The sequence below is a fragment of the Acinonyx jubatus genome, chromosome A3 (assembly GCF_027475565.1).
Source record: "Acinonyx jubatus isolate Ajub_Pintada_27869175 chromosome A3, VMU_Ajub_asm_v1.0, whole genome shotgun sequence".
Lineage (NCBI taxonomy): Eukaryota > Metazoa > Chordata > Mammalia > Carnivora > Felidae > Acinonyx > Acinonyx jubatus.
Window position 1 is genome coordinate 1,282,482 of NC_069388.1, and position 26,334 is coordinate 1,308,815.

At 61.7% G+C, this 26,334-nt stretch overlaps 2 protein-coding genes across 5 annotated transcripts; both read right to left on the reverse strand.

The window, feature by feature from the left end:
* Positions 1-791: 791 nt before the first annotated feature.
* On the reverse strand, positions 792-14,725 carry SLC17A9 (solute carrier family 17 member 9). 4 transcript variants are annotated; one of them, XM_053199742.1, is made up of 13 exons: positions 14,372-14,722; positions 9,090-9,430; positions 8,706-8,845; positions 7,006-7,105; positions 5,847-5,977; positions 5,180-5,276; positions 4,892-4,988; positions 4,180-4,267; positions 3,208-3,242; positions 2,753-2,868; positions 2,469-2,524; positions 2,270-2,299; positions 792-1,772 (listed from the first exon to the last, which is right to left on the reverse strand). In XM_053199742.1, exons 2-13 carry the CDS (start codon positions 9,413-9,415, stop codon positions 1,609-1,611), a joined length of 1,380 nt encoding a protein of 459 aa, XP_053055717.1. In that variant the 5' UTR covers positions 9,416-9,430; positions 14,372-14,722; the 3' UTR covers positions 792-1,608. The 4 variants fall into 4 exon arrangements, with proteins under 4 accessions (XP_053055717.1, XP_026902388.1, XP_053055716.1 ...); XM_027046587.2 differs by having other exon boundaries at positions 9,233-9,430; positions 14,372-14,720; XM_053199741.1 differs by having other exon boundaries at positions 2,753-3,242; positions 14,372-14,725.
* Positions 14,726-19,677: 4,952 nt separating this feature from the next.
* GID8 (GID complex subunit 8 homolog) lies at positions 19,678-26,327 on the reverse strand. Its single transcript, XM_027046588.2, has 6 exons — positions 26,187-26,327; positions 25,734-25,873; positions 23,075-23,205; positions 21,850-22,046; positions 21,347-21,544; positions 19,678-20,623 (listed from the first exon to the last, which is right to left on the reverse strand). The coding sequence occupies exons 3-6, from the start codon at positions 23,190-23,192 to the stop codon at positions 20,450-20,452; spliced, it is 687 nt and encodes a 228-aa protein (XP_026902389.1). The 5' UTR covers positions 23,193-23,205; positions 25,734-25,873; positions 26,187-26,327; the 3' UTR covers positions 19,678-20,449.
* Positions 26,328-26,334: the final 7 nt, after the last annotated feature.

Genomic DNA, 26,334 nt, shown 5'->3' on the forward strand with positions numbered 1-26,334 from the left:
CGTGAAGGCCTTTGTGGTAAATTAACATCCCTAGAACATTTCCACGCCGCCCCCCAGCGCCTCTCCGCGTCTCCGCGTGTCCACGACGCCCCCCAGCGCGTCTCCACCTCCACAAACAGGCCTGACCTATGGAGGCCAGACTCATTTTGTAATCAGAGGTCCGTCTTCGGGTTCTTTCTGATCACAAGTGGGGGCGGCAGGGAGCAACGTGTACTCACGCGGAGCTACCCTCCTCCTCCTCGAGCGCACCTGGGCTGTCTGGGTCCGGTTCCGCGGGAGCCGCGACAGGCAGGCCACAGCAAGGCCAGAGGCTCCATGCCACCGCGGGCGGGTTCCCCGGGTGGAGGGGCACCTCCTCCCTTGCCGCCCCTGCACCTTCACCTCCACCTTCCTTCCTGCATGTGTCTGCTCAGGGGGCCGCCCCTGACCGTCACCTGCAACACTCCCGGGGCTTCCTCCGGGGTGAGCTCAACAAGCTTTTAATACGTGTTTATTCTTTTTAAAAAAGGAAGATTGGGGGTCTGGGGGGTGCTCAGTCGGTTGGGCATCCAACTCTTGACTTCGGCTCAGGTCATGTTCTCACGGTTCGTGGGATCAAGCCCCACATCAGGCTCTGTGTTGACAACACAGAACATGCTTGTGATTCTCCCCCCCCCCCCCGCCCTTCCCCCGTTCACTCAAGCACTCTTTCTCTCTCTGCCCCTCCCCACGTGCTCGCCAACTCACTCTCTCAAGATGAATAAATAAAAGCTTCAGAAAAAATAAATAAATAAAGGAAGGTTAATAAAATCGCAGCCTTCCCTTTCCAGTTTAATCATTTAAGTAAGTCTGGTGTGATCTCTCCACATTCTTAGTTCTTCTACATAGACATCTTGCAAAATCTATTACAAACTCACGAGATGACCAGTTTCTCGTTATGAGAGAGAGGAGGACAAGGTGGGAGGGCTCCCTGGTCCCCAGAAGCATCCCTGGCAGAGAGGGACCCACAGGGGGTGCCAGGGGGGGCCCCAAAGATGGGCGAGGACATCTAGCCCACAACCCCCAACAGCCTCCATCAGACCCGCGGTTCTGGCCCAAGGCACAGTCTCCTGAGGACATGTGGTGAGGCCAGAAGCCAGTGCTGGTTGTCATCACTGGCGGAGGGGGTCACCTAGTAGGCGGGGGCCAACTGCTAAACAGCCCGCAGTGCGCAGGACGGCATCCCCCAGGAAGAATGATCTGGCCCCAGGGCCAAGAAGCAAAGCAGAGCAGGTCTGAGGGAAGAGTGCAGCTGGGTGGTGCCCCTGCCCCTGTGATGACAGACAGGCAGCCCTCCCACCCAGTGACCACGTGGGCACGCAGACCTACGTGGGACAGACTGTGACAGTGCAGCTGCTACTCAAAATACCAATCCCACTCACCCCTGCCAGCCCACGAACCCCGGGGGAGGGCGCGATCACCTCACTGGCAGGTGGAGAGACTGAGGCCCACCAGGGCTGCCCGGGCTCTGCTGGGGCCCATCCCCCTCTGCTCACACACCCGGGATCAGGAGTGGGAGGCTCTTCAACACAGCCCGACGCCCCGAGGCGGGCAGCACTGGGTCCTCGGGGAACCGTCAGGCCGAGGCGGCTAGAGGTCCTCGTGGGTAGGGCTCAGGTCCACGCGCTGGGCCTCTCCAAACAGCAGAAAGATGCACAGCCCCAGGCTGCTGATGGCAGCCACCAGGCTGAACATGGACGTCCAGGAGCCCGTGGTCTCGATGAGGTAGCCTCCCAAGCACACGCCCACGACACCTGCACCAGAGGCGGGCGGGGCAGTCCTGAGGGGAGGGCCGGGGCGGGGACTGGGGCTAGGGTACCAGGAGGGGAGGCCGGGGGCGGCCTGAGGGACAGAAGCTGAACTCAGGTGTCCAAGCTACCAGGCCAAGGGAGGGCCGGCCTCAGAGGGTCCCAGAGGGCCAGAGACCTCACGGGCTGTCCGGCATACTGCCTCTCACAGGTCCTCCATGGGGAGTGAGCCCCAGAGTTCTCATCCAGCACTCAACCCCTGGAACCCCGGGCCTTGAGGATTGGACTCACATCTATTGGTCAAGTGAGGGCTGGGGTGCTCGCCGTCAGAAAAGTGAACGTTCGCCCCGGACCAGCTCTGGGATCTCACTGTCCCCCTCCCCGCTGGTCTGACACCGGGGGGCCCTGGAGGGCGCCGTGCCCCACCCTGCAGGGCTAAGGGGCTGGCGGGGCGGGAAGACTCAGGGGTGGGACAGCTGGGAGACACCCAGCCCGCCTCTTACCTGCCAAGGCCCCAGCTGTGTTGGCCACACCTGTGAGCGAGACAGAGCGACAAGGAGGATGGGTCACAGGAGGCCCTCGCCCGGGGGCAGCCCCTGGGGGCCCGGAGAGAGGACGGGGGGGGGGGGGGGGGGGCTCGGGTGAGCAACGCCTGGGTGGGGAACAGCCCCTCCTATTCAAACGGGGGCCAGTGGCTCTCACCGAACAGAAAGCCAGCACAGGATGGAGCCAGGTCCTGGATGTTGACGGAAATGCCACTGTGGGAAAGAGAAAGGGAGGTGGGCGAGCAAGTGACCACAGGGCGGCTGCCACCCCCATGGAGTCCGGGGCTGGTCCTCTGAGCACCCGGGGTCTAGAAACTGCCACGCGGGCACTCGGAACCCAGCCCAGCCAAGGCCCGCCCCCCGCAGCAGGGCGCTCAGCCATGCCAGGGCACAGCCACCGTGCCAGGGTGCCGGCTGGTGAGTGGGGCGCCCGGCCCTCACCTGTGGTTGAAGGTCTGCAGGCCGATGGAAGCTGATGCAAACACCACAGATTTGCAGAAGCTCGAGGTGTGCCCCAAACACAGGGCAAAAACGCTGGACAGGCCAAGGCCCATCACCTGCGGGAGAGAGGATTGATGCCTGCCGACAGGGCTCCTCCCGGGGTCACCCAGGGCGCACTGAGCAAGGTCACTGGGAAAGCCCCTCCCAGGCCTGCCCAGCGGGTATGAGACCCCCACTTGTCCGACCAGAGGGGAATGAGGGCGACCCAGGCCCAGAGACGTGTGCGGGGGTCTGGGGGGGCACAGCTGGGAGAAGGGCCTCAGGTCGGCCAAACCAGCCCCCAGCACTGACCCAGGGCACCTCCGAATGCTTTCTGGGTCAGGAGACGGGGGGTCACAACCCCCAGGTCCCGGGAACAAACCAGGGGTGTCCAGAGGAGCATTCCACCTCCCTACCTGCATGAACTTCCGAACAGTGATGGTTCTGTAACCTGAGCAGAGGAGAGAGGTTCCCACTGGCACCCACGTGGGGTCCCAGCCGGCACGGCTGCAGGGAGGGAGCTTGGAGGGGAGGGCCGGGCCCTGGGCTCAAGGAGGGGGTGTCCCGGGTCGTGCGTGAGACATGTGCACATGTGTGTGGGCACACGTGCCTGCACTGGGCATCCTGTGTGCTGGGTGTGTGTGAGCAGCTGTGTGAGTGTGTGTGGGCATGTGTGCCCTGTGCTGGGCATCCTGGGTGCGTGTGCACACCCGTGTGAGTTCCTGTGGACGCGTGTGCCCTGCCTGGGCATCCTGCATCCTGGGTATGTGTGCACGTGTGCGAATGCGTGTGAGTATGTGTGCCCTGCCCTGGATGTCCTGTGTCCTGGGTGCACGTGTGCAAGTGCGTGTGAGCACGTGTGCCCTGCCCTGGGTGTGCATCTAGAGGACTCTCCAGGACAAGGTCAAGCAGACAGGCAGAAGGAAGGCCCCGGGATGGTTTACACACGTGCTCTCTCCCTGTTTCTACAAAGTCTCCACTTTTTTCCACAGTGAGGGTGCAGCACTCTCTCACTAGGAAAGGACTAACGTCTAAGAATGCGTGTGCGTGTGCATGCGTGTGCGGTGTGCGTGTCTGTGAGATCCTCGTCCTCGGGCGTGTTCGCTGGGGTCCCGGGCTCGCACACACAGCCCCCCCGACCTATGACCTCTGACCCCTCTGAAGACCAAGGAGGAGCTCCACGGTGCCCACAGGAATCGGGTCCTCTCCCTGTGCCCCACCCCCTCCGGGAAACTGAGGCTGAGGTGGTCGGGGCCCCACTCTCGAAGCGAGGTCCTGGGGGTGGCAAGACCCCTCCCATCCCCGTAGCACCCCCAGGAGGGGGCCCCCACCCCCCACAGTGTGGCAAAGCTGGGTTGGCTCCCGGCGGCCCCTCCCCCAGGGCTCACCCTGATTGATGAGATGGTCGGAGAGGAACCCGCTGAACAGACCGGCGGGGATGGCCACCAGCCAGGGCACCACGTTGAAGACCCAGCCCTGCAGGGAAAAGGGAGGCCTCAGAGGGCATGCGCCTGGCCACCCGCGAGAGGTTGCACAGGCCGGTGGTCGCCCATGTGCCCTGATGCCCGGTAAGTCTCTCCCTGCCCACAGGCTGGGCTCCCGGGCTGGAGGGCCCCCCTGACCTTGACCCCCCCCCACCCTGGCCGAGCTCCACGTCCACTAGGGCCGCCCCCCTTCAGGCCGAGTCTCCCTCACTGGCCCCCCCCCCACCGTGACAGGGCCGAGCAGGGGGGACACAGGCCCACCGTGCGGAGGTGCAGGAGGTTCTGGTCACCAGACGGGGAGGGTGGCCGGGGTGGAGTGGGCCAAGCTGACCCTGCCCCTGTCGCGATCCCCACTTGGCCCGTCCTCGGTCATGACCATGCACAGACCGTCGGCTGAGCCTAGGACAGGGCTCTGCCGGGCGGCCGCACAGGGTGCATCCCGGGAGCAGGCGCTGTGCGGCGGTGGGAAGGGGCCCTGTCCTGGGTGGCTGCACCAGACCAGAGGGGCCGCGGGCCCTGAGCAAGGGCGAGGTTAGCTCGGGGCCGCGAGCCCGAGTGCGGCCGCAAACAACACTGTGTCTCCGTCACCCCGCGGGCGCCAGGGTGGTCCACCCACCTTGGAGCTAGGGAACGTCTCCTTGAAGAAGGTCGGCAGCCAGGAGAGGAGGATGAAGAGAGCGCACGCGGACGACAGCTGAGCGGAGATGGCTGCCCTGGGGGGCGCGGCCGGGGGCTCAGGGTCCATGCGCCCCAGCCCCGCACGGAGGGGCGCCCCCGCCAGCCCCCGCGGAGCTCAGAAGCCGGGGTGACCCCGGCCCGTGTAGGCTTCGGGAACACCCGAGATCGGCTGGGCTCGGCCCCGTGCCGCCCCACCCCAAGCCGCGGCCCCGAGGCGCCGGCTCACCAGACAGAGGGCTTCCGGAAAAGCTGTCTCCAGGGAACTTTGGTGCGCCTGGACACCCGCAGGCCTCGCACCAGAACGCCCAAGGCCAGGATGAGATCTGAGGGGCAAGCGGTTTCCATGTGGAAGCTCCTCAGAATTGGGGGATGGCGTCTGCTCGTAACAGACGGCTCCCTGGGGGGCAGCTCCAGGGGCCAGCGCCCCCACAGCCCTGCGGCCCACCTGGCTGCCCCGGGGACGGCCACACCGTCCTCCCTGCCAGCACCTTGGGCTGTCGGCATTTGAGGGAGTCTGAACAGACTTCCTCGGTCCTTCCCCCATCCTCAGATCCCCCGAGCCCCGCTTCCTGCCGTCTTTAGACCGATGGCCCCTGCCAGCTGCCTGTGCCCGGTGGGCACCTGTCTCCGTGTGCCCGCTTCTTCCTGGGGCACGGCTCTCAGGCCTGAACCCGGGCAGAGCCGGCCCGAGAACTGGCATTTTCCTCAGGCTCTAGTCTAGAGGATGCTTTTCCGGACGGGGCCAAGCTGCAGCCCAGGGACCCGCTGAGCGGGTGCTACTCCGCAGGTGAGTTGGGTGGATGTTTAGCGGCCACTAGAGGGGCCGGGCGCCAGGCCCTCGCCCTCCCTGGGCAGCTGCATTTGCCGGCCATCGCCCGCCCGGCCACAGTTACCTTTCTCACTCAGCAGGTACCTGTGCACATAACACACCCACAGCAGGGTGAGCCCGCCGGAGAAGTAGAAGACGCTAGGCCAGCCGTACCGGTCCAGGAGCAGGGAGCCCACGGCCCCCGTCACCAGCGTCCTGAAAGACAGGTGGCCGTGACCCTGGGCTTTGCTGGGGCAAGGCGATGCCTCTGAGCACCCCCACCCGGCATAAGCTCGTCGCCAGGAAAGCAGCCGCCCCAGTCTGAGCGTATTTTGCGAAGCATTCGGAGCGTTCAGGGAGACTTCCGGCTGCCTCGGCGCCCAGGGGACGTGGGCACAGCCGTGCGGCCGTGACACGGCACGGGGGCCCTCTGTTGCTTTAATTTCTTGCTGCCGGGCCTCCAAGTTGGCCTCCAAGATGTCTAAACACAAAAGTGGGAGAAGCAAGCACAAAGCCCAGAAGCCCTGTGGATCCTCGCCTCCTGCAGGCCGGGGGGTGGGGGGTGGGCAGGGGGGCGCCTTCCCCCCCGGAGCCTCCCTTTCCTCATCTGTGCAGTGGGCAGACTGTGTTCCGTGCCTCTCGGCCTAAGACACGGGCCCAGGACGCCTGGGTGAAGCGGGATTTCAGAAACAACGCACACCCTTCCTTGTGGGAGTACGTCCCACACGGCGTATCCAGAACCCCCGTTCCACTGGGCGCTCTGGGCTTTTATCCGGGCTCCTGGCCCGTCCTGAGGCACCCCTCTACGCTCTGATTTCTTGCCTGCTTCTTGGCAGCAGGGAAGTGAGGGACCTGAGCCCCGGGTAGTGAAGCCCCATCAGGACAGCAACATGTCCCTTCTCCCCGAGCGAGGCCTCCGTTCAGGAGTACAGGGACAGGGTCTTCATGTCTGGACCGTGTCACATGCCCCCCAGGGGGGCACAGGTCGCCTCCCACATCGGGACGGCACCCCCTCTGGCTCCCTCAGCACAGATGAAAGGGAACGCCGTGTCCCATTGCCAGAGCCTCAACCACACCACCTGCCCTGGGGACAGAACATGCACAAGGGTGGGGGGGGTCCCCCGCAGCACAGAAGCAGCCGACCCGCATCTCCCTGAGCCGCAAAGGCGCCCACGTGGCCTGTCCCCGCCCAGGCCCCCCTGGGCACACCCTCTGTCCCCTGGGCTCTCAGGGCCAGGACTTACCCAAATTGGGAGCCGGCCCCCACGGCACTGTAGGTGAAGGCACGTTCGCTCTCTCGTACCTTCTGTGACAGCAGGCTGGTCAGCGCCGGGAAGTAGACCCCTGAAACGAGCAGAGAGCTGCGTCCCCACGCTGTCACCTGGGGCCAGGGCGGGGCCGGCCAGGACCGAGAGCTGCTCTGGGACGCTCCCCCGGGGACCAGCAGGACTGGGCTCTGAGGACCTGTCAGCTGGCCTCTCAGCTGGGGGACAGGTGTGCTCGGGGTCCTGGCACGGAACGGGCTGTGGGAACGACGGAGTCTGAGCCGGCACTCCTGCCACACCAGCTCGAGTCCTGGTGCACACTCACACGCGCACGCGCACGCTTGCTCGCACAGGCCCACTCACACTCGCACACACGCTCACACACCGGCACGCCCTGCTCGCACGTGCACATTCGCACTCACGCTCGTGCTCGCACGCACACGCTCACAATGCTCACGCACACTCGCACACGCATGCTCACACATGACACGCTCGTGCACGCACGCACACTCACACGCTGTCTCGCTCGCACACACACGCTCGCACGCGTTCACACACGCAGTGCACCTACAGCCCGTGAGGCCCGAGCGAGCGGCCCCACGGAGCCACGGTGCCCGGATGTGTCGTCGTCCCGCAGCCACACGAGATGCCGCCCCAAGGAGGCCCGAGGGACCCCGGGGCCTCTTCGCAACTTCCTGCAAATCTACGATCATTGCAAAACCTAATTTTTAAAACAGGGACGGCGGCTCCCACCTGTTGTGCTGCGCTTTTCTCCCCGGAAGAGCTAAGAGGCCAGGGGCTGAGGCAGGGCCCGGCCTTCCCGTCGGGGCCCCACCCCCACCCACACCAACTGCCAGTCACCCAGGCTGACCGCTGCCCCTTGAGCTCTCGTGACGGCACGGACCGGCCCCCCACCTCCCAGGAAGATGGGGGAACAGCCTGAGCCGAGGGCCCCCTGGCTGGATGCCCAGAAACCCCAGCCACGGGACCGGCCGCACATGGGGCACCGGGGTGAACCCACGGGGGCTCAGGAGCCGGACTGCCCGAGAGGCGGACCGGTGGGGCCGGTCAGGAAACAGGGAGAGGCCGAGTGCAGACGCGGGTCCCTGAGGCTCCGGCCAGGGGCAGCCTCTGCCCAGCAACATGCAGAAACTCAGCAAGTCCCCGCTGCTCCAGGGGCCAGGGGCGCTGACGGCCACCGTGTGGCAAGCTGCCTGCCACCCACGCCCCCGGGGTGGGCCTTTTGGCGGAGGGGGGCATCTGACATTGGATTGTGCCAGACCGTGAAATATTTCTGGGAAACAGACAGAGCCTCGGCGCCAAGGCCTCGCGCGGCACGACAGACCCGCCCGCCACGGGGAAGCGCAGCCAAGCGCCGGCTGCCTGCTGGGGGCGGTCGGTCCTCGTGCCTCCCTGCCCACGAGGACAGCTGCCCGCCCGCCGCGCTGGGGGCTCCCGGGGCCTTATCAGCAGGCGCAGGAGACTTCCTCTGACCTAAGCACACGCGCAGGATTACGCCTGAGTACACGTATGTACCCACACGTACACCCACCTGCACGGACACGTCCACACACCCACGTGTCCACACGCGTGTACCTACACGCGTACACAACGCGTGCGCGCTCGCCTGGCGCTGGCACGGCTGGGACCGCAGAGGGGAGCTGCCAAGACAGCCCTACCTTGGAGCAAGCCCGTGAGGATGCGCGAGAAGGTCATGAGGACCAGGTGAGCACTGCTGAGGCGGGCGAGCAGCGGGGTGGCGGCAGTGATGAAGCCCCAGGCGGAGGCGGACAGCAGGATGACCTTCTCACCCCCGATCCTGGAGGAGGACGAGAGCACAGTGGCGGGTGGCAGGCAGGGTGGGCGGGTCCTGCCCGGAGGAGCCCAAGCCGGTGCCTGCTCCAGCCCGGCCCTGAGCTGCCGCCACCGGGCCGGGCGCCACTTCCTCGTCCTCCTCCGCAGAAGGGGCGGAGGGTGAGGGCACAGGCCCAGCCTGTCCCTCCGTCCCAACAAGCACCCTTCCCCCGCCCCCCAGGACAAGTGCCCCAAGGGGAGCCGCGCACCTGCCCCCGGACCGCCTCCTCCACGGACCTCGGTCCTCTCGGCCGATGCCTCTCTCCAGGCCAGGCCTGGCCCCACATTCATCCTGCGGGAGCCGCCTCCCCCCGGGGCAGCCCCGGGGCGCGTCGGGAGGAGGGGTGGTTACCGGTCCCCCAGGTGGCCGCCCACCACCTGAGTCAGGCAGTAGCCCCAGAAGAAGCTGCTGAGCACGATGCCGGCTTCCTTCTTGTTCCAGCCGAAGTCCTGGCTCATGGAGACGGCGCACACGGGCACGCTGACCCGGGCGCAGTACAGCAGGCCCGTGCCCAGCAGCAGCGTCCCCGTCCATGCCTGGCACTCGGGCCTGCGGGACAGGAGGGACGGTGTCACCCAGGAGGGCAGCGTGGCCGCCCCCCCGACACCGGAACCCCCCTGCGTGTCGGCTCCTGAAGCACAGGCAGACTCTAGGAACGAGTCACGACAGCAGAGGCTGGGAGCAGCCGGACGGCCAGCAGAGGGGCACGTGGGACAGAGCACAGCTGGAGGGGTGTGCTAGCCGGGACCAGCAGCCAGGTCCACACTCCCACTCCCCGCTCCCCACAGTCCAGGGTCCCCAGGGAAGCAGCTGGGCAAGAGCAGACAGCTCAGTAACCTGCCCAGGAGACCCCGGCTGAGGCCAAAAGGGAGGGTCTCGTGGCAGGGGTGGGCCACTATGGGATAGGAGCAGGGCAGTGGGTCCCCGAAGGCTCCGCAGGAAAGCTGTGTGTGCCCAGCAGAGGAGGTCGGGGCAGGCGGTGCTGGGAGGCCAGCAAGGGGACGGTGCCGTGGGGGTGGTCGGCCCTTGGAGGAACCCGGGCGGAGGAGAGGCAGGCCCGGCTGCCTAGGAAGTCGCCAGACAGGTGTCCACAGGGGGACGGTCCTTGAAACTTCTGGCCAGTGCTCCCCGACTGCCCCTGAGACCAAGGGAACTGAGAAACTGCCAGAGCCAGGAGATGATGCCCCCGTGCATGTGGGGTCCCGGATGGGGTGCTGGGGTGTGAAAACCAACGGCAGAAATCTGAGCAAACTCGGGGCTTTTGTCCGTGGTTCCCTGCGGAGAGGGACTCGCAGGCGGGACAAAGGCAGGGCGCTGACAGAAGATGTGGAGGGAGGGGCGGGCGGTAGAGTCACTCCCTTCACGTGACTCTGTAAATCAAGAACCGGCCTCAGAGACAAAGTTTACTTTTAAACCATGAGAGAGAGGGAGCTGTGGGCACCAGCCGTGGGGGTGGGAGATGGGTGGAGAGGGGGTACCGCTGGTGACTTGTGATGTCCCGTGTGGAGGGCGGGGTGTGCAAGCTGGGGGCGGGTGGTCAGAGAGTGCGGGGGCCTTGCAGCAGCCCCGCGGGGAGCTCAGGGGCCCCGCCTGCACGGGGACCCATCCCGAGCGGGGCGCACACACCAGGAGCCCCATCAGTGGGTGTGATACGACGCACCCATTACCACAAACGCCCCGACCTGGAGCGGGGCCCACCGGCCGGGAGAAGTCAGGGCCGCGGGACTCCCCGCAGGATGGACCACTGACCACAGGAGCTGCCCCGGGGGCTGGCCTCCAGGCGCCCAGGTGCGGGTGGGTCTGTGGACACGGAACAAGAGGCCTGGCCTCTTCGAGCCTCCGTCTCCTTAGTGAAGACAGGCTGGTGCCCATGACAGCTGCCTCTTCATGGGAGAGTAGACAGCAGAGTGACCAGCAAGTTCCCAATGTCCCAACAGGAAGCCACTGTGACCAGGAGGAAGGGAGGCCAGGCAACTGTGTCCACCTCCTCCGGCTGATGTCTCCACGTGGGTCCACTCCCTGTCCACAAACCACAGTGTGCTCTTCCACGGTCAGGGAGGAGGCGGCCCTCCCCACGGCCCCGACCTGCTGAGTGGCCCCACCGTGGGCGCCCTGGGGCCACTCCTGCCTGCAGCCCCTCCACAGCCAAGGAGCCACCGCTTGAGGCTGTGGGGCCCTGCAGTCTTACCAGCAGAGACAGCTGATTCGAGGTTCGACACCATCACTCGGGAGTTTGGGGGAGAGCGAGTCTGAGTTCCAGCAGCCGGCCTTCTGGCCCCAACAGACCCCTATCTGTAGGCCAGGGCCCCATCTGGGGCTTGGGGATTCCAGTTCCAAAGTGCCTTCCAGCTCCTGATGGGGCGTGTGGCGTGGGCATCAAAGAAGTCCCCGTCCGGGCCCTGGCACGACGCAGGGAACCCCATCCCTTCCCTGGGCTGGTTTCCCAGGCGTGCTCTGGACCAGGCACTTCAGGCTGGGCCTCTGGACCTCAGAGGGGCGTGGCACGCAGGGCTCCAGGGCGCCCTTCTGTGGCCCTCTGCTTTTAGATACCAGAACCAGTGGGAAATCGGGTCCTGTGCTAAAAATATCCCCAGCTGTGCAATTCCAGAAGCCAGACGCTAGACCCTGCTTTGGCTGAGGTCGGCTGGGGGACGGCGCTCCACTTGGAAACTGCCCAGTGACCCCCGTCACACGCTCCCCACCCCCACCTCCAGGTTCTTAAAATGTTACTGGAATGATTCAGAAGCCCGGACGACGGGGACAGCAGCATGGACCCGAGGTCCCAAGGCTTCCCCTGCTTGAGAGGGATGGGGCCATAGGGGAAGCTCAGTGGCTGTCCCTCTGGGCCCGGGGGCCCCAAACGCTAGTTTTCTTTCCAGAACTGAAGACCGTGGGGCGGAGGCAGGGCCAGGCATCTGCGAGGCTGATAAGCCCGCAGGTGGCACCAGCTCACTGCCCACCCGACACAGGACACGGGGCCCCTGGCAGGGCGGACCACCGTGGGCTCAGGCACCTGCCCCTCTGGGGTTCCAGACCTGAAGATGATGCCCCCAACGTCTCCCCGACGCTCATCCCTGGGACTTGACCACAGTCGCCCCGCGAGCACCTCACACGGTCCTCCCTCCCACCCAGCTTTCCAGCCCGGGGGCAGCGGGCCTGTTGGGCACATCGCTCTCCTGAGCAAACACTCCCACTGGCCTTACTGGGGAGGCCCAGAGCAACACAGCCCAAACCTCCCACCGGAGTCCGTCCAGCTGGCCTGAGCCCAGCCGGCTGCAGCATCGCCACGGCCTCCGGGTGCCCCGTTCCGGGGGAGCCCACGGCGCTCCCACACCCCCGCGCCCCCTGCAAGCATGTGTATGCACTGCCCAGGGGCACCAGGAGAAGGCGGGCGTGGAGCAGAGCTTCCAACGCCCCCACAGACAGCCACAGTCCAAAGGTGCCTTCGAGAAGGAGCTTCATTCCTTTCTATGGTCAGAGCAGTGGAGGGCCACCCGCGTCCAGACTGGACTGTGCCCCCAGCAAGCCCACCTGGCCCATCTCACTGGTGACCCTGAGAGCCTGGCTGTGTTTGCTCTCTGGGTGGGAAGGCCAGCTGAGGCTGACCCACTCTGGGAGGCTGGCAGGCTCCTAGAATATGGTGCTGCCCCTGGGCCTCCTTGTGACCACGGGAAGCCAAGAAAGGCCCGCCAGCATCCGGGCCAGCAGTCTGCCCTGAGCTTGTGTGGGGCAAGGTGCTGTCTGCTTCCTCCCTGGGAGGCCCCCACGGCCCAGTCCCCAAGCTGGAGGCAATGCCAGCTGGGCAGGCAGAGGTACTTCCTCTCCAGTGGCTGGGGACACAGAACAAGGAAGTCTGGCTGGACTCGGCAGCCCAGGCACGGACTCCTTGATCCTGCGGATGGCCTGTTTGGGAACACAGAAGGCAAGAGTGGATAGGACAGCTTCATCCTGCCCACAGTGACCTGCCCTGAGCCTCAGGCCTGTGCCCCCAGCTCATCAGAATGCTTCCTATGAACCTTCTAGAAACTTCTGCTTCCTGCCAGTGGCCCTTGTGCATAAGCATCCACGGCTGAGCAAACATGTGGTCACGTGGCCCCTCGATTCAGAAAAGGGAAATGTGCCGGCATTGCAGGCCACGGGTCCAAGGCCACTGGCTGCCCCCACCCCTGCTCCCAGGGCCCACAAGGGCAGACACGTGGCTGTCGAGGCAGAGGGCACACAGGGTGGGCAGCCAGAAACAGCCACACTCACTGCGATGGGTCCACTCAGGGGTGGGGACAGCCTCGTCCCGGCTGAATCCAGTTCCACTCAGGACCCCCAGACCCCTCCAGAACTTCAGGCTGCCTCCCCTGCCAACGGCCTGGGGAAGTGGGGCAAGTGCCCCTTCTAGAGCGAGCACACAGGGAGGCAGTTGAAGCCGAGCCAGCTAGAGCTGCTGAAACGTGACCCCATGCCACCCGGATCAGTACCTGGATCAGCCCCTCGGTATCCAGGGCAGCAGGGGGGTTGGGGGAGTGGGGGGGAGGACGAGAGCGCTCCTGGACCCTGACAGGCACCAGCACGCAGCCCCCCAGCTCTAGCAGATGCCTGGAGCAGGGCCCGGGCCAAGGCTGCAGTTTGGGCTCTGGGGCTCCCACGCTCACTGCGGCGCTTCCCACGCCGCTCTGCACACCCTGTCCTGCGAAACGACCAGCTTCTCTCCCGTCTCCCCCACTGGCTTTGCCTTCATCTCGCCCCAGCCTCGGGGACACTACCTCTTAGGGTCTTCCTGTGACCCTGTGCTGGGCGGCAGCAGCAGGTCCCAAGACCAGGCTCCCTGGGCACTCGGAGACGGACGTGAACTGGCCTGGGAATCCCAGGGCCTGACGTGGGCCCGGGGTCCACAGAACCAGAGGGAGGGCTGCGGCACAGGTGGCCTGGTTGTTCAGCGTGTCACAGTCGTGAGGAGAGCCCCTGTCCTGGGGCCTTCTGTCCTCAGCAGTGGATGTGGAAACAGAATGTTTCCCAGAATGTGGGCCCTGCCCCCCCAGGAGCCTCCCCCCCCCCCCCCACCATGGAGACCTGTCCACAGCACACAGCTGGCAGGTGTGGGCAGGACTCAGCCACCTGCCATGTCAGCTGAACCTGCTCTCAGGTGTGTGGTCACAGGTAGGGACTCGGGCCTGTAAATGGGTGTGGTCCTACCCGGCAGGGTCACTTCTAGGACCCACAGCTGTGTCCGTGAGCTCCCCCTTCACCAGCCAGGACGATGCCCCCTTCCCCCAGGCAGGACTCCTGGGATACCTCCTGCCTGCGCACCCCCCGGGACCCTGGAGGGCCTGGAGAGGGCTCACGGGGGCTCTCGCTGGCCCTGGGACTCGAAAAGGGATGGGGTCTGGGGCTGGGTACTGGTATGCGGACCGTCAGGGAAGTGCACAGCCCATAGGTGGAGAGAAGGTGGCCTCGCCCCGGCCCCAAGCCACCGCCCCGCCCCCCACACCTTGGCCCCACCTGGACCACTGGGCGTCCTCAGCCCCGTCCCTGCGGGCCTCCTCCGGTGGCAGCGGCTGCATGGGGGGCAGCCGTCCGCGGGCACAGCGCGTCCAGGTCGGGCGCCCGCCTCTCCAACCCACACGGGGCAGCGCCGCCCAAGGCCACGTGTCAGTCCCGGCCGTGCTTCCGTCTGGCGCTCTGCTCTTAGGACGTGTCGCCCCCGGACGGCCACCACAGAGGGAGGGCGGGTGGGGCGGGGCACACACTCGGTCCCCGCCCTGCGCTCCACCGGCAGCTGTCAGGGTCCACCTCCCTGCGGCTCCGGCTCCCGTGAAGTCTGGCGGCGGGAGTGGGGAGGGTGCGGGGCTCCTGGTGGCCGGTGGCCCGCTGGGCGGACCAGGCTGTGGAGGGCGGGGCCCGGGGGATCCTAGCGTCAGGGCTCTGGTGTTGGACAGGAACCTGTGAATCGGGGGATGGTGGTGGTCCCCGTGTCACAGGGCTGTGGACTCGTCCAGTGACAACTGGGGACAGTCTTCGCAGAATGCGAGAGCAGGAAGACTCAAGCGCCCCCAGTTTGTAAGGTGGGTCTTCGGAGGTGGGCTCCCGCCTTGCCACCCGAGCCAGCCAACGCCGGGCAGCTGAGCGGGCAGTGTCCACGTGGCAGGCCGTGCGGAACAGGCCAGAGCCCCAAGGGCGTGCCAAGCACGGAGGGTCTGCCAGCCCCCAAGCTGAGCCCCCGGGGCCCTCTCGGTGTGCGGGGGGGTGGGCTTTACATGGCCTCGTCAAGGACACGGCCAGCACGGAGCCGCGGACGCCGGGACCCGATGGCCACAACGGGGCTTCCGGCCACACTGGCTTCTCCTAGCTGCCGCATCCTCCATCCTGCACAGGGCAGCCCAGCGAGCTGGGTCCCGTCCCGCCACGGCACAGCCTCCCAAGGCTTCTCACTGCACTTAGAACAAAGCCTAAAACATCCCCACAGGGCAGGGCCCCATCCTCTAGCCACGGGGCTTTTTTGGAAGCCAATTCCCCCCCCTCGGCCTCGGCCTCCGGAGTCGTCAGTACCGCGCAGCCCGAGGGGGCGCAGGCCCAGCGCCACACCCGGTGCAGCTTCAGCTTCTGTAACCGACAGACCTCAAGGACCCGGGCCCCGGGGGGGGGGGGGGGGTGTCTCCCTGGTGCGGTGCCCCCCCCATCACCTCTTTCCCCTCCCCCCAGCTTCACACCAGCTATTGAAGGGAGGAGTCTGTCTTTTGCACCCAATTCCCAACCTAAATGGTAGAAGGACCCAAGGACAAACAAGTGTGCACAACATGACCAGAAACCACAAAAATGAATTTCCGATAATAAATGAATTTAATGCAGTGTAGGTTCTACAGCGGGATTCTTCCAAGTTCCGGAGCAGCTCATTCTTCAACGTGCGGGTGGGCTCACCATCCGCGTCTTCAATGCACGCGCTGCTGTTCCGCACGTGATTCACGCTAAAAATACAGCTGGACGCTCGAGACCGAGGACTCGCCGGGCCCGTGGGTCTGGAGCTGCACAGGGCCCGCCTCGCCCTGGGTCTCTGTGCCTCCACTGGCCGCCCACTGGGCCCTGCAGCCCTCGGCCCAGGAGGCCACGGCGACCACCAGGCTCGCCTCCCTCTCAAGCGTGTGGCGCCGTGTGCACCGCCGAGTGCCAGACGGCACAGCCAGGCAGGGCTCCGCACGCGAGTCCGGCGGTCCGGCGCGGCGGGCGACAGCGGGATCGCTGCCTCCCGGTCCCCAGGCTCCCGACGTGAGGCGGAGACTCGTACCGCACAGCACGGCACCATTCCTGCCGGTGCCACGCCCACAGCCGGGCACGAGGTCGCGGTGTGACTTGCTCGAAAACACAGCCAGACGGAAGGTGCTGGGAAGGCACGTGCAGAGAAGTCCACTCCTCCCGGTTCTCACTCCTCCAGCTGCCAGTTTTGGTTGGAGCCGAGTAGGAGTCCCACAGACCTTCTGCATCACGGTCAGAATGGGCCCAGCGACCCCGCCTTCCAGAGGGGGGCGGGGGGACTTCCCAACTCTGCAGATGAATCCTGGTCCCACCACAGGCTCCCTGCAACGAGAAACACCTCTGCCCTGCAGATGCAGGGACGGGATGACCGGTCGGCCCAGACTGCCCCTCCTGCCCCCCACCGAGGGCCCGAAGCCGCCGCAGCTGGGGCCCTGCGGCCTGTAAAGGCGGAGCAGCTGGGGACACCCCACCACTGACGACAGTCTGCACAGGCACAGAGGCCAAAGGCCCCTGCAAACCCGTGTTCTACGTCTACGTAAGCAAATCACGAGGACAGGAAAAGCACCTCGAAGGCATCTCAGAATTAAGGCACGACCTCCCACACGGGCAGGCCCCCCGGGGCGGGGACTGTGGCCCTTGCCAAACACCCCGGGTGGTCTTGAGTGCAAACCCAAGCGCTCACTGCTCTGCACGGTCACGCCACCACCAACCACCGCACCACCTCCTGCAAGGTGGCAGGCGTTGGCAGGAAGAAGGGTTTAGGCGCCATCGTCACATGGGGAATGGTGACGGCGGAGGGTTCCTTTCCCCTCTCCGATGTAACAAACCTGTGAGGCTACACTCAGTAACGCCACCGCTCCGGCATCAAAGCCCCCTCCTTCTGCACGCGCTAGAAGGCGCTGGAAAGCTGTCACTCCAAGTCTGTCAATGTTCCGCAAGTGCCTTCCACGCGAGGCGCTCACGGTCCTGACAGCACAGGATGTGTGCCTCTGCAGGATGTGGCATGTGCCACAGGGAGAAGGGCCTCAGGCTCACCACAGCGGTCCCTGGACTTGGACCATCAGGAAGCATGCGCGAGTTAAAAAAAAAAAAAAAGAAAAAGAAAAAAAAGAAACTTTTCAGCTTAAAACCACGCAGATAGCAGCCCCAATCTATTTTCTCACAAACGTGAAACTCGAGTGCTGCATCTCTAGACGAGAGACGAGTTCCGCGTCCACGTACAGCACACACGGACGCACATCTGTGAAAGCAGACAGTGCTGGTGGGAATGGACAGAAGGGGGCAGAAGGACGCGGCCCCGGTCCCTCCACCAGGGCTAGCAGATGGACTTCCCACCAAACGTGTCGGCATCGTCTCTAAGTCCTTCTCCTTCGTAGATCTTCACGGGCAAAAACTAAAAAGACCTTTCAGGAAATCGCTCTTGAGAAAAACAAGGCAAATTTTACTGTGAAATTAACAACAGGCAGCAAAAGCACCCTATTCTGCATTTTTCAAAGGACGCTGTGGAGGCCCACAGGCCCGCAGGGACACGGCGGACTCAGGACCAGGGTAACTCCCAGAGCAGGTCCCACTTTGTCCTCCGGAGGACACCGTTGTCCTGAACGTAAAACGTGTACGGTTCTTTCTGAAAGCCCTGGTACCCCACCCCCCAAAACCAGCATCGTACACAGAGAAATACGGACACCGCGCCACCTTAACAGAAACCGTCCTCAACATGTTTCCCCACACGGCTTCTGGATGCATCTTGACTGCGTGGGGGGTAACCACCTCCTCATCCCCCGAGGCCTCACACATGGGGTCTTCGGTCACGTGTGAGGGAGACTTTCGCGTCAAACACCAGGCCCAATGAACGTTTGCCTGTTCTAGAACCTGGAAACCTCCATTCAAATGGCAAAATATATTAGTTGTCATTGGATTTGCGCTAATCCCTACGCTTCGTAAAGATTCCAAACTAGGGTTATTTTTCACACGACTTCCTATCAGGAATGCAGAGTAACCAGAATATTCTCAAATTTTATTTATTTCAAGGCACTTTCCACAAAACATAAAGAGAATAAACTACATAAAACGTACATTTTCATAAACACAACAGCGAGATCCAAACGAGACGAAGAAAAATCACGTTATACTTAATGTCTGTGGTCTCGAAATGGCTTGATTTAGCGTGCTTGCCGAAGACACAGACCGCCACACGGCGGCCCACAGGAGGCGTCTGCAAAGCCGGTCCCGCCGGAGCCTCCAGGTCCACCGACAGATGGGACGAGCGTAGCCGGGCCTCAGAGGGAAGAGAACAGCAGCGAGTCTGAGAGCGAGTCTCGCCAAAGCCTGGCTCGCACGTCACCCGCTGCCTCGATAGGCGAACGGGGGCCGCCGCCCGCGCGTTCGGGCCGATGGTTCACGGCTCACACCCTGGACTCTGAAGAACGTGTCTGGTTGATTACGTATTAGTCATGCACGCAAACGATCTCACGTGCGCTAACGAGGAAAGCCAACCGGAAACGTGCTGGACTCTGGTACCCGCCAAGCGCATACGCCGCCTGCTCGTCTCTCCGGCTCCTGCAGCAGGTAATGGTGAACTACCTGAAGATGAAAACCTTTGACCCTAACTTATCGGCCTCAAGCCTCAGAGGAAACAGCCCTAAAGAAAGGTCACATCTGGACTGCTGAGACAGTCTCGGGCGTCGAGGAGAGACCCCCCCCTTCGTCCTCACGACACCAAGAGGGCAGCAGGAGGGCGAGGTGGACAGACGCCGGAAGAATCCACAATGCACAGTCTTGCCTCTGCATTGGTGACCACCCAAGGCGGTCAAAAACCCACCACCGACCCCAGGCTCCGAGTGGAAGCAGGGAGCAGAGATGAAGCGGGGGGACCGGCTGACCGCCCGGCACGTGAGGATCGCGCTCAGGTCTGCAGGCGTGTGGGGGACGTGGCCCCAGCGGTCAGAGGCAGACCACCTGACCCACGGGAGCACCCACGAGCCCGCCCAGCCTCGCTGGTCAAGGAAGCCGGCTCCCCGCAGTTCAGCAGCTGTTGGCATCTGCCTCTACGAAGCCCCGGGCACCGAACCCCGCCTGGGATCCGCACCGGGAGGACGGAGTCCCCGCACCGGGGGGACGTGCAGAGCCGCCCGTGGCTAGGAAGCCCTGCGCCCCCGGGCACGGTCCCCTCCACCTCCTCGAGCCTGCACCCGCGGGGTCGGCCGGCAGCTCTGTTAACCACCGCCCTACAGGACCAGGGCCAAGCTGCACCTGCAGCGAGTGCACACACACGAGTCCGTGTCCCCGGTCACCAGAGCACCCGCGTCCCAGCAACTGCACCGGCGGCAGGACACGTGGGGACTCACACGCACACCGGCCTGCTGCAGGGCAAGCCCCCCCACCAAGGCAAGTGTGCACTCCTGGGGGGGGGGGGTACTCGCTGTCAAGACCCCACTCCTCGGGGTCCACTCCCAGGGGCACATGGGCCCTCAGGCCGCTGCCATCAGTCACTGTCCCGGCACCGAGACATGAGCTCCGAAAGCAAAAGATTTGAGAGGAGTAACACTTTTTGGAGGCCGTTGTGGTCATTCTCGAAATCAAAGAGAAACCTTTATTTTCAACAAAACTGCCTACAAGAGAAGGTCCACCGATCCGCTAAGAAAGAGTCTCTCACCACAACCAGCACCAAAATATAGATTTAAAAAATTAAAAAACACACAGCCCCAGCCCTCACTCACTCTCACACACACACACACACACACACACACACACACACACATATCTCCCCAGGAGCCATACCACCCAGACCAGAGAGAAACACACCAAACTCAATACCCTCACACAAAAGAAGTCTTTGAATTAGGATTTACAAATTTATATAGTCTTTCCTATGAAAAAACAAAAAACCAAGGGGTAAGAGAAACCTTCTCCACAAAGGCCTGACGAGTCTTCGCAGATCTGAGAAAACGTATTTTCTGCCTACGAGCTAACAGAAAGCAAAATAATGATCAGTGCTTGTCAGAGGTTTGCGAGGGAGGCCTCCGTTCAACAACGTTCCCGAACTACAGAGCGCTCGGTGGCCGACGCGGCCCGTCCCCGCTGTCAGCGCGCCCACCGCGGTCTGCGCCACACTTCCAAAGACACCGCGTCTCTCGCTCCAAGTTTTCCAGCGCTCAGAAGGGCCGTTCTTCCCTTTAAAAAAGATGCCAGGTCGAAAGAAAAAAAAAAAAAATCCAGGAAAAGGGGGAAGAAAGAGTTCTCTACTGCGGTAACCTGTCAGTCACAGACAGCTGCTCTGAGTCCGGTCCGGGGGGGAGGGGGGGGGGGGGGCACAGGGGCCACCGGCACAGACTACTTGGGCTCCTCGATCACACCTTTGCTGAGGTCTGTCATTTTGGGGTATTTTACTTTCTTCTGGTCCAGCTCATTCTGAGCCCAAAGGAGTAGTTTCAATAATTTTGCCAGCTTGGGTGTGGACTCACGATTTTCATAATCTAGGACAGCTTGGTTAACTTCACTCCACACCTAGAAAATAAATACGCCGGATAAAAACCACCACACGTGCAGAGTGCCCGCCGGTAGGACCAGTCACAATGTGCATTTACACTTCTTAAGACCTTCTTACAGGAGAAGATGGTCACTTATTCAAATGAATACGAAGCCCATGACCGTGAGGCCCTCCAGAGGATGTTAAACACACACTCCTTGCCCAGGAGGAGCTCGCGGCCCGGTCGGTGGGGCTCATACCCGGCCTGGATAGCAGTGAAATGCCGTGAGCCAGGCTTGAGGGGACCGGGACGGAGGAAAGAGCAGGGTGGGGTGACACAAGGTCCACGGGACAAGCCACAGGAGGACCCGCGTGGCGGCGGCCTGGAGAGTAGCCCTCCCTTCCGGCAGGAAAGGGCCATGGGAGTAGAGGGCCGCGTCTGGGGCAGTAATGCACCGTCGTGGGGGCTGGAACACAGAAGCAGCAGCAAGGAGACAAGCAGCTTCACAAGCAAATAGGGGATTTTAGGTAAAACACGTTTCGGACACCCACTTCTAAGAGTCTCCAAACAAACAAGAGGAGGTTAAGACGAGCGAGAAACGCGGAGACAGAGAGCCTGAATGCCGCGTATGACGTCACGGTGCTCAGTTCCCGGCTCACACAGGGAAAGGGCAGACACGGCTTCCGTGCGTTCTACAGCTGTGCCTTTTAGAGTCCCGCGCTGAACACCCGCCGAGGGGAGGAGGCCCCGTCGGTCTTACCTTCTGCCTCTGCATCATGTGAAGCAGGTCTCCGAATGGAGACTCCTCAGGGTTATCGAAGGCCAGCAGGGCCAGAGTGCGTTCCATCTCCGTCAGGCACTCCCTGCTCTCCTCGCCCTGCTCCGCCAGCTGGGTCTGCGCGAACTCCAGCGCCGCCTCTGTCTCGCGTTGGCGGATCAGCTCTATGAGGTGCTGTTGCTGGGCCAGCAAAGGCAGACAGGCTTACCCACCCGCGCCAGACAGGCACACCCGGTGACGCGCTCTAGCCTCTAGCCAAAGGACGTCTTACGTGACAACTTCTAGCAGCCCTAAATCATGACGCTAACGCTCCTAAAGCAAGAAACAGCTCCTGGAACACACGAGACAACGGCTAACCCAAGCCCCTTCCCCACGTAAACTGAAACAACGTTCCGTTAATGCAAATTAGCCGCATTACTTCTGAAACGAGCACACGTAACCTCATCGAGTGTCCACAAACCAGACGCCTCTCAACTGAAACTCACTTGCAGGTGGAAGTAGAGATACCGGTTGGTGTCCAGGAGCTCCGGATGGAGGCTGTTGATCAACGCGATAGCCTCCTGGATCTGGCCTTTCAGGATCATCTCACGGATTTTGATCCGCTCGTCAAGTGTTTCCAGATCCACACTAGGTTCAATCCCAGATTCCATTCGAAACTTCTCTGCTGCTTCCTTAAAGCCCTCTGAAAATGAAAACCATCTTCAGTGCTCAGGAAGCTGGCAAGACACTAACACAAAGCATTTTTATCCCTAGAAAGCCCATCCGCCTCAGACCAATAACCTTCAACGTGACCCGCACCGTCTTAGGGACTTGGCATTTACATCTCTGATTTACTAGCCGTACCCCACACAGAAAATGAAAACCACGTACGCCACTCCTTCCCATCCCACCCGAGACGCCGTTCACCCCCCAGCCAGGGGCAAGAGTGCATGCCGGGAAGCCCAGTGCACTATGGGCTCCCCTGGGAAGGCTGCGACCCCAGGCAGAGGCTGCAGGGGTGCTTCAGGCATGTCTGTGCACGCCGACTGCGCCTCCACAGCCTGCAGAGGCCTGACCCTCCTGCCTCCTTGTGAGTGGACAGTTCTCACCAGCGTCTAAGCAGCATGTGTGGCCACCCACCCCCACTACAGGCAGACACTTCCTCAACACCTTCCCAGAGAAGTCTCGGTCAAGACTGATTTGGGGGACGAGGCACCGTGAACAATGGAAGGAGACTCAGACCTTTTTGAAACATCGCTGTTTTCCAACCATGTACAAAATTACCCTCTTCTTTCCCAGTATCAAGGAGGACTATAGTTACAGACCCCTTTTGCTACTTTCCATCTGCTTCTGCCCTTCCCCCTTTCTCCTCTGAGTTAGGCACACCTTCTAGAAACAGCCCAGTATAATTTCTCAGACTTGCCAAAAGAGATCAATTACTTGGGGTTTAAACGTACTCCAGAACATTCTTTAGTCACTTGATAAGCTACAAAAACATTAAAGGTCAAGAAACAGGTTTTTGCTTTAGAGCTCAGATACCTGGCATAACCACCTCACCTCTGGAACAGGTCACCTTTGATACGGCAATTTACAAATTTAGGAAAATTAGCAGTGTGTTTTTATTACACCCAAACACAATTCTACCAAGGAAGTCCAATGTAAAATTCTACCTATACATACCAAAAGGGAGATTTACGTTCAAGAGGTAGCACCCTTATGGCCAGCCGTTACCTGTGACCAGGTAGTTCATGATGAGGCGGTTCATGTCTGCTCGCTGGACATGCAAGTTATTGAGTTTTTCCATCCACTCATCTTTCGTGATTTCATCGGGTTTTTCTGCATAACTCATTCTGACTTATTTTCTACAGGAAAACAGTATTTTAAAAATTAGCGAAGATCACGGGAATGAATTACAGAGAACACGCTCAATGGTCCCTCATAGGGCTGTGTAGTAACAGATGACAGCCAGACTTGTGAGCACAGAGAAACCTACAGGGTCATCAGATACCCATGTTGCACCCAGAAACACTGGGTCTGTACTGTACCCCAATTAAAAAAAAAAGGATGTTAAGAATTCCGTTAAGAATCATAATCGTTTCAGAGTGAAGCAAGGCGACGCAGCACGAAGGAATAAGGAGATGGTGGAAAGATACTTTATCTGGGAAACGGCAAATTCAAAGCGCCTGGCACCAAATGCAGATATAGGGATCAGAAAGAAGGCTAGCATATTTAGAAGATAGGATTGGTGCGAGGAAGAGCCCAGAGTCTCAGAATGGACAGGTCAAGTCGTGGGGTGGGTCGTACCAAGTAAGGCCGCGCCGGATAAAGGAGGAGTTTAGATCAACCCTCTTCTAAGCATGAAGGGCAACCGCGAGGGACATAAGCTAAATATTCAACGCGATGACACACGTGCCCAAGAGAGAAGCCCACGATGAGACACTCCCCAGACCTACCAAAATTAAGAAGTCTGACCATACCAAGTGTCCACAGAGACATGGAGCTCCCTCCAGCTCTTTGATGCTGCTGTGAGAGCAGACTGGAAACGCAAACAGACCCGGCATTCTCTGCGGGGCGGACCACACGCGCTCCTCACGGCCCGGGGATTCTATCACTAGACTGAGGTCCTCCACACTCACCACCGCACACCCGACACGGACAAGCCTGCTCACAGAAACGCTTTTCAAGATGGCAAAAATCAGGAAGCCACCCACCTGGATGTTCATTCAAAAGCAGCAGGGAACCACAATCCCAGGCCCAAAACCCTTGGGCAGATCCGTTCCGAAAGTTAAAATCTTGCCGACTGTACCCAGAACTACACGGCACGACTTAGCATATGTCACATGACACGCACACTGCAGTCTGGGGTGACACCCCACAATTAAATACGACTTCTTTGGGGAAACGTCTGGGCAGCCACACTGGGTGGAATGGAGATGGAAAAGCTTTCACCGGAGCAGATTTTGCCATCAAATAGGTTAAAAACAAAAAATTTCTGATTTTCGGAGCTATCTGGATTTTAGGATTGCTGAGAAAGGCTTATGATCGCGTAACAGAATTTACTAGAACAATTAAAACATGAACACAGCCACAGGGAGGACTCTCAGAAACCAGTTGGACGAATAAAGCAAGACCCAAGCGTGGCAGACAGTTTTACAAAGAACAAAAACAACACAAATCGCGTGATACATGCGTTAGCAACAAGTACAAATTCGGCAAAGCGTTTTCTTGTTTTGAGTAAAGACGTGAAACTCAGGAGGCGGTGACCACGGGAAGGAGGGCAGAGAGGTGCCAGCCCTGGGGGCACCAGTTGGGCTCTTAAGATGGCGAGCCCACCACTGTCGTCGTAAGTAATCCATACATCATGGGTACCGCTTTACGCCAGACAAGGACATGCTAAATCGCTTCATTAAATTAAAAGATCAAAAAACAAAGGCACCTGGGTGGCTCAGTCGGGTGAGCGTCCAACTCCTGATTTTGGCTCAGGTCATGATCCCAGGATCATGGGATCGAGCCCCAGATTCTGTCTCTTCCTCTGCCCCTCTCCCCCGCTCATACACTCCCAATCTCTAAAATAAAAAAGTAAAATAAAAAAGTAATTTTAAATTAAAGAACAGAGAAAGTGGGGCAGCAAAAGCCGAGCAGGAAAGCCAGCGAGAAGCCATCAAATGAGAGCAGCGGCAGGAGAGTCAGAGACACAGCAGGTGAAGATTCTGTGGGCGCAAGTCAACGGCCGTGCTGCCGGCCTGAATGCGGAGGGATAAAGGACCAGAGCGCTCGAGGCCGGACCGAAGCTTTCAAGCCTGAGACCTTGGAGGACCGGGCCACAAACAAAAAGAAACAGGACAGGTTTGAGGAGTAGAGCAAGTTTGGGCTGACTATCAGACACGCAGATGGAGAAGTCAAGCAGGCACCTGGATTATAGGTCCCCAGCCCAGCGCTGGAAACATTAATTAGGGAAACAGCCACCCAACAAGGGTACCTATCGAAAGCCACGAGTTGGGCAAAGATCGCCCAGGGAGAGAGCACGGGCACAAGACCAAGTCCTTGGGTGCTAGGAGGGTGCCCACACTCAGCACCAGAGGAGGAAGCCGGCACGGGAGACAAACCAAGTGATGTCATTCCTCCTACAAATGCCCAAATCCTGTAGCTCCGGGCAGGTGCGTAATTCCCTCAGGCCACTCTGCTGTTCCCAGACAGCTCCAGGTAACCTCGGACAAACGAGGCCCCTCTCTCTCCATCCCCGTAGTACCCCAAATCACACCAGTACCGCTCCCAGCACGGACAGCCATCTGGGAACAGCAACAACTCCAGAGAAACACTCAACACACAAACCTCCCAACTCTGAAACCGAGGAACACTTGCTTCCCAAGCAAGCAGTTCGCGTCCTCACCAGCTCAGCTTCTGCTCTGAAGGGGTGGTCATAAAAATCGTTCTCTTCACAGGGACACGAGTGCGGTGCTTCAGGTAACTGCCACTGCTGTGGTTGGCGACCACTTCTGAACCTTGTAGCCTTCGCTCGAAAGGCGCTCCCTTTAAGAATAAACACCGAATTACAGCGCCCGAGCGCTGTGGGGTCAGGACTCTGCTCCGGCCAGGAGAAAAGGGGCAGTTGACAGTGCAAATCCACAAGGCCCCGGTTCTGCCACCTGCTCAGACCTTCGACCCCGTAGGGCCCCCAGCCCGCTCCCGACCCCCGCCCCGGCCCCCTCTGGCCTCTCCCGCCGAGCCCTACCCCGGCCCCCTCCTCGGCCTCCACCCCGCCCCCGCCCAGCCCCACCCCGGCCCGCCGCGCTCCCGCGGGGAAGCTCGGCCCGGCCGCCTGGGTCCGCCGCGGCCATCTTACCGTGCGGATCCCGCCTCCCGCGCAGCGCGGTCTCCACGGCCGCTCGGGGGGGCGGGGGGCGGCCGAGCCGGCGAGGGCGGCGAGGCGCCGGGGATGGGTGGCGGAGGCGAGAGCCGCGGCGGAGGCGGGGGCGGGGAACGGGAGGGCA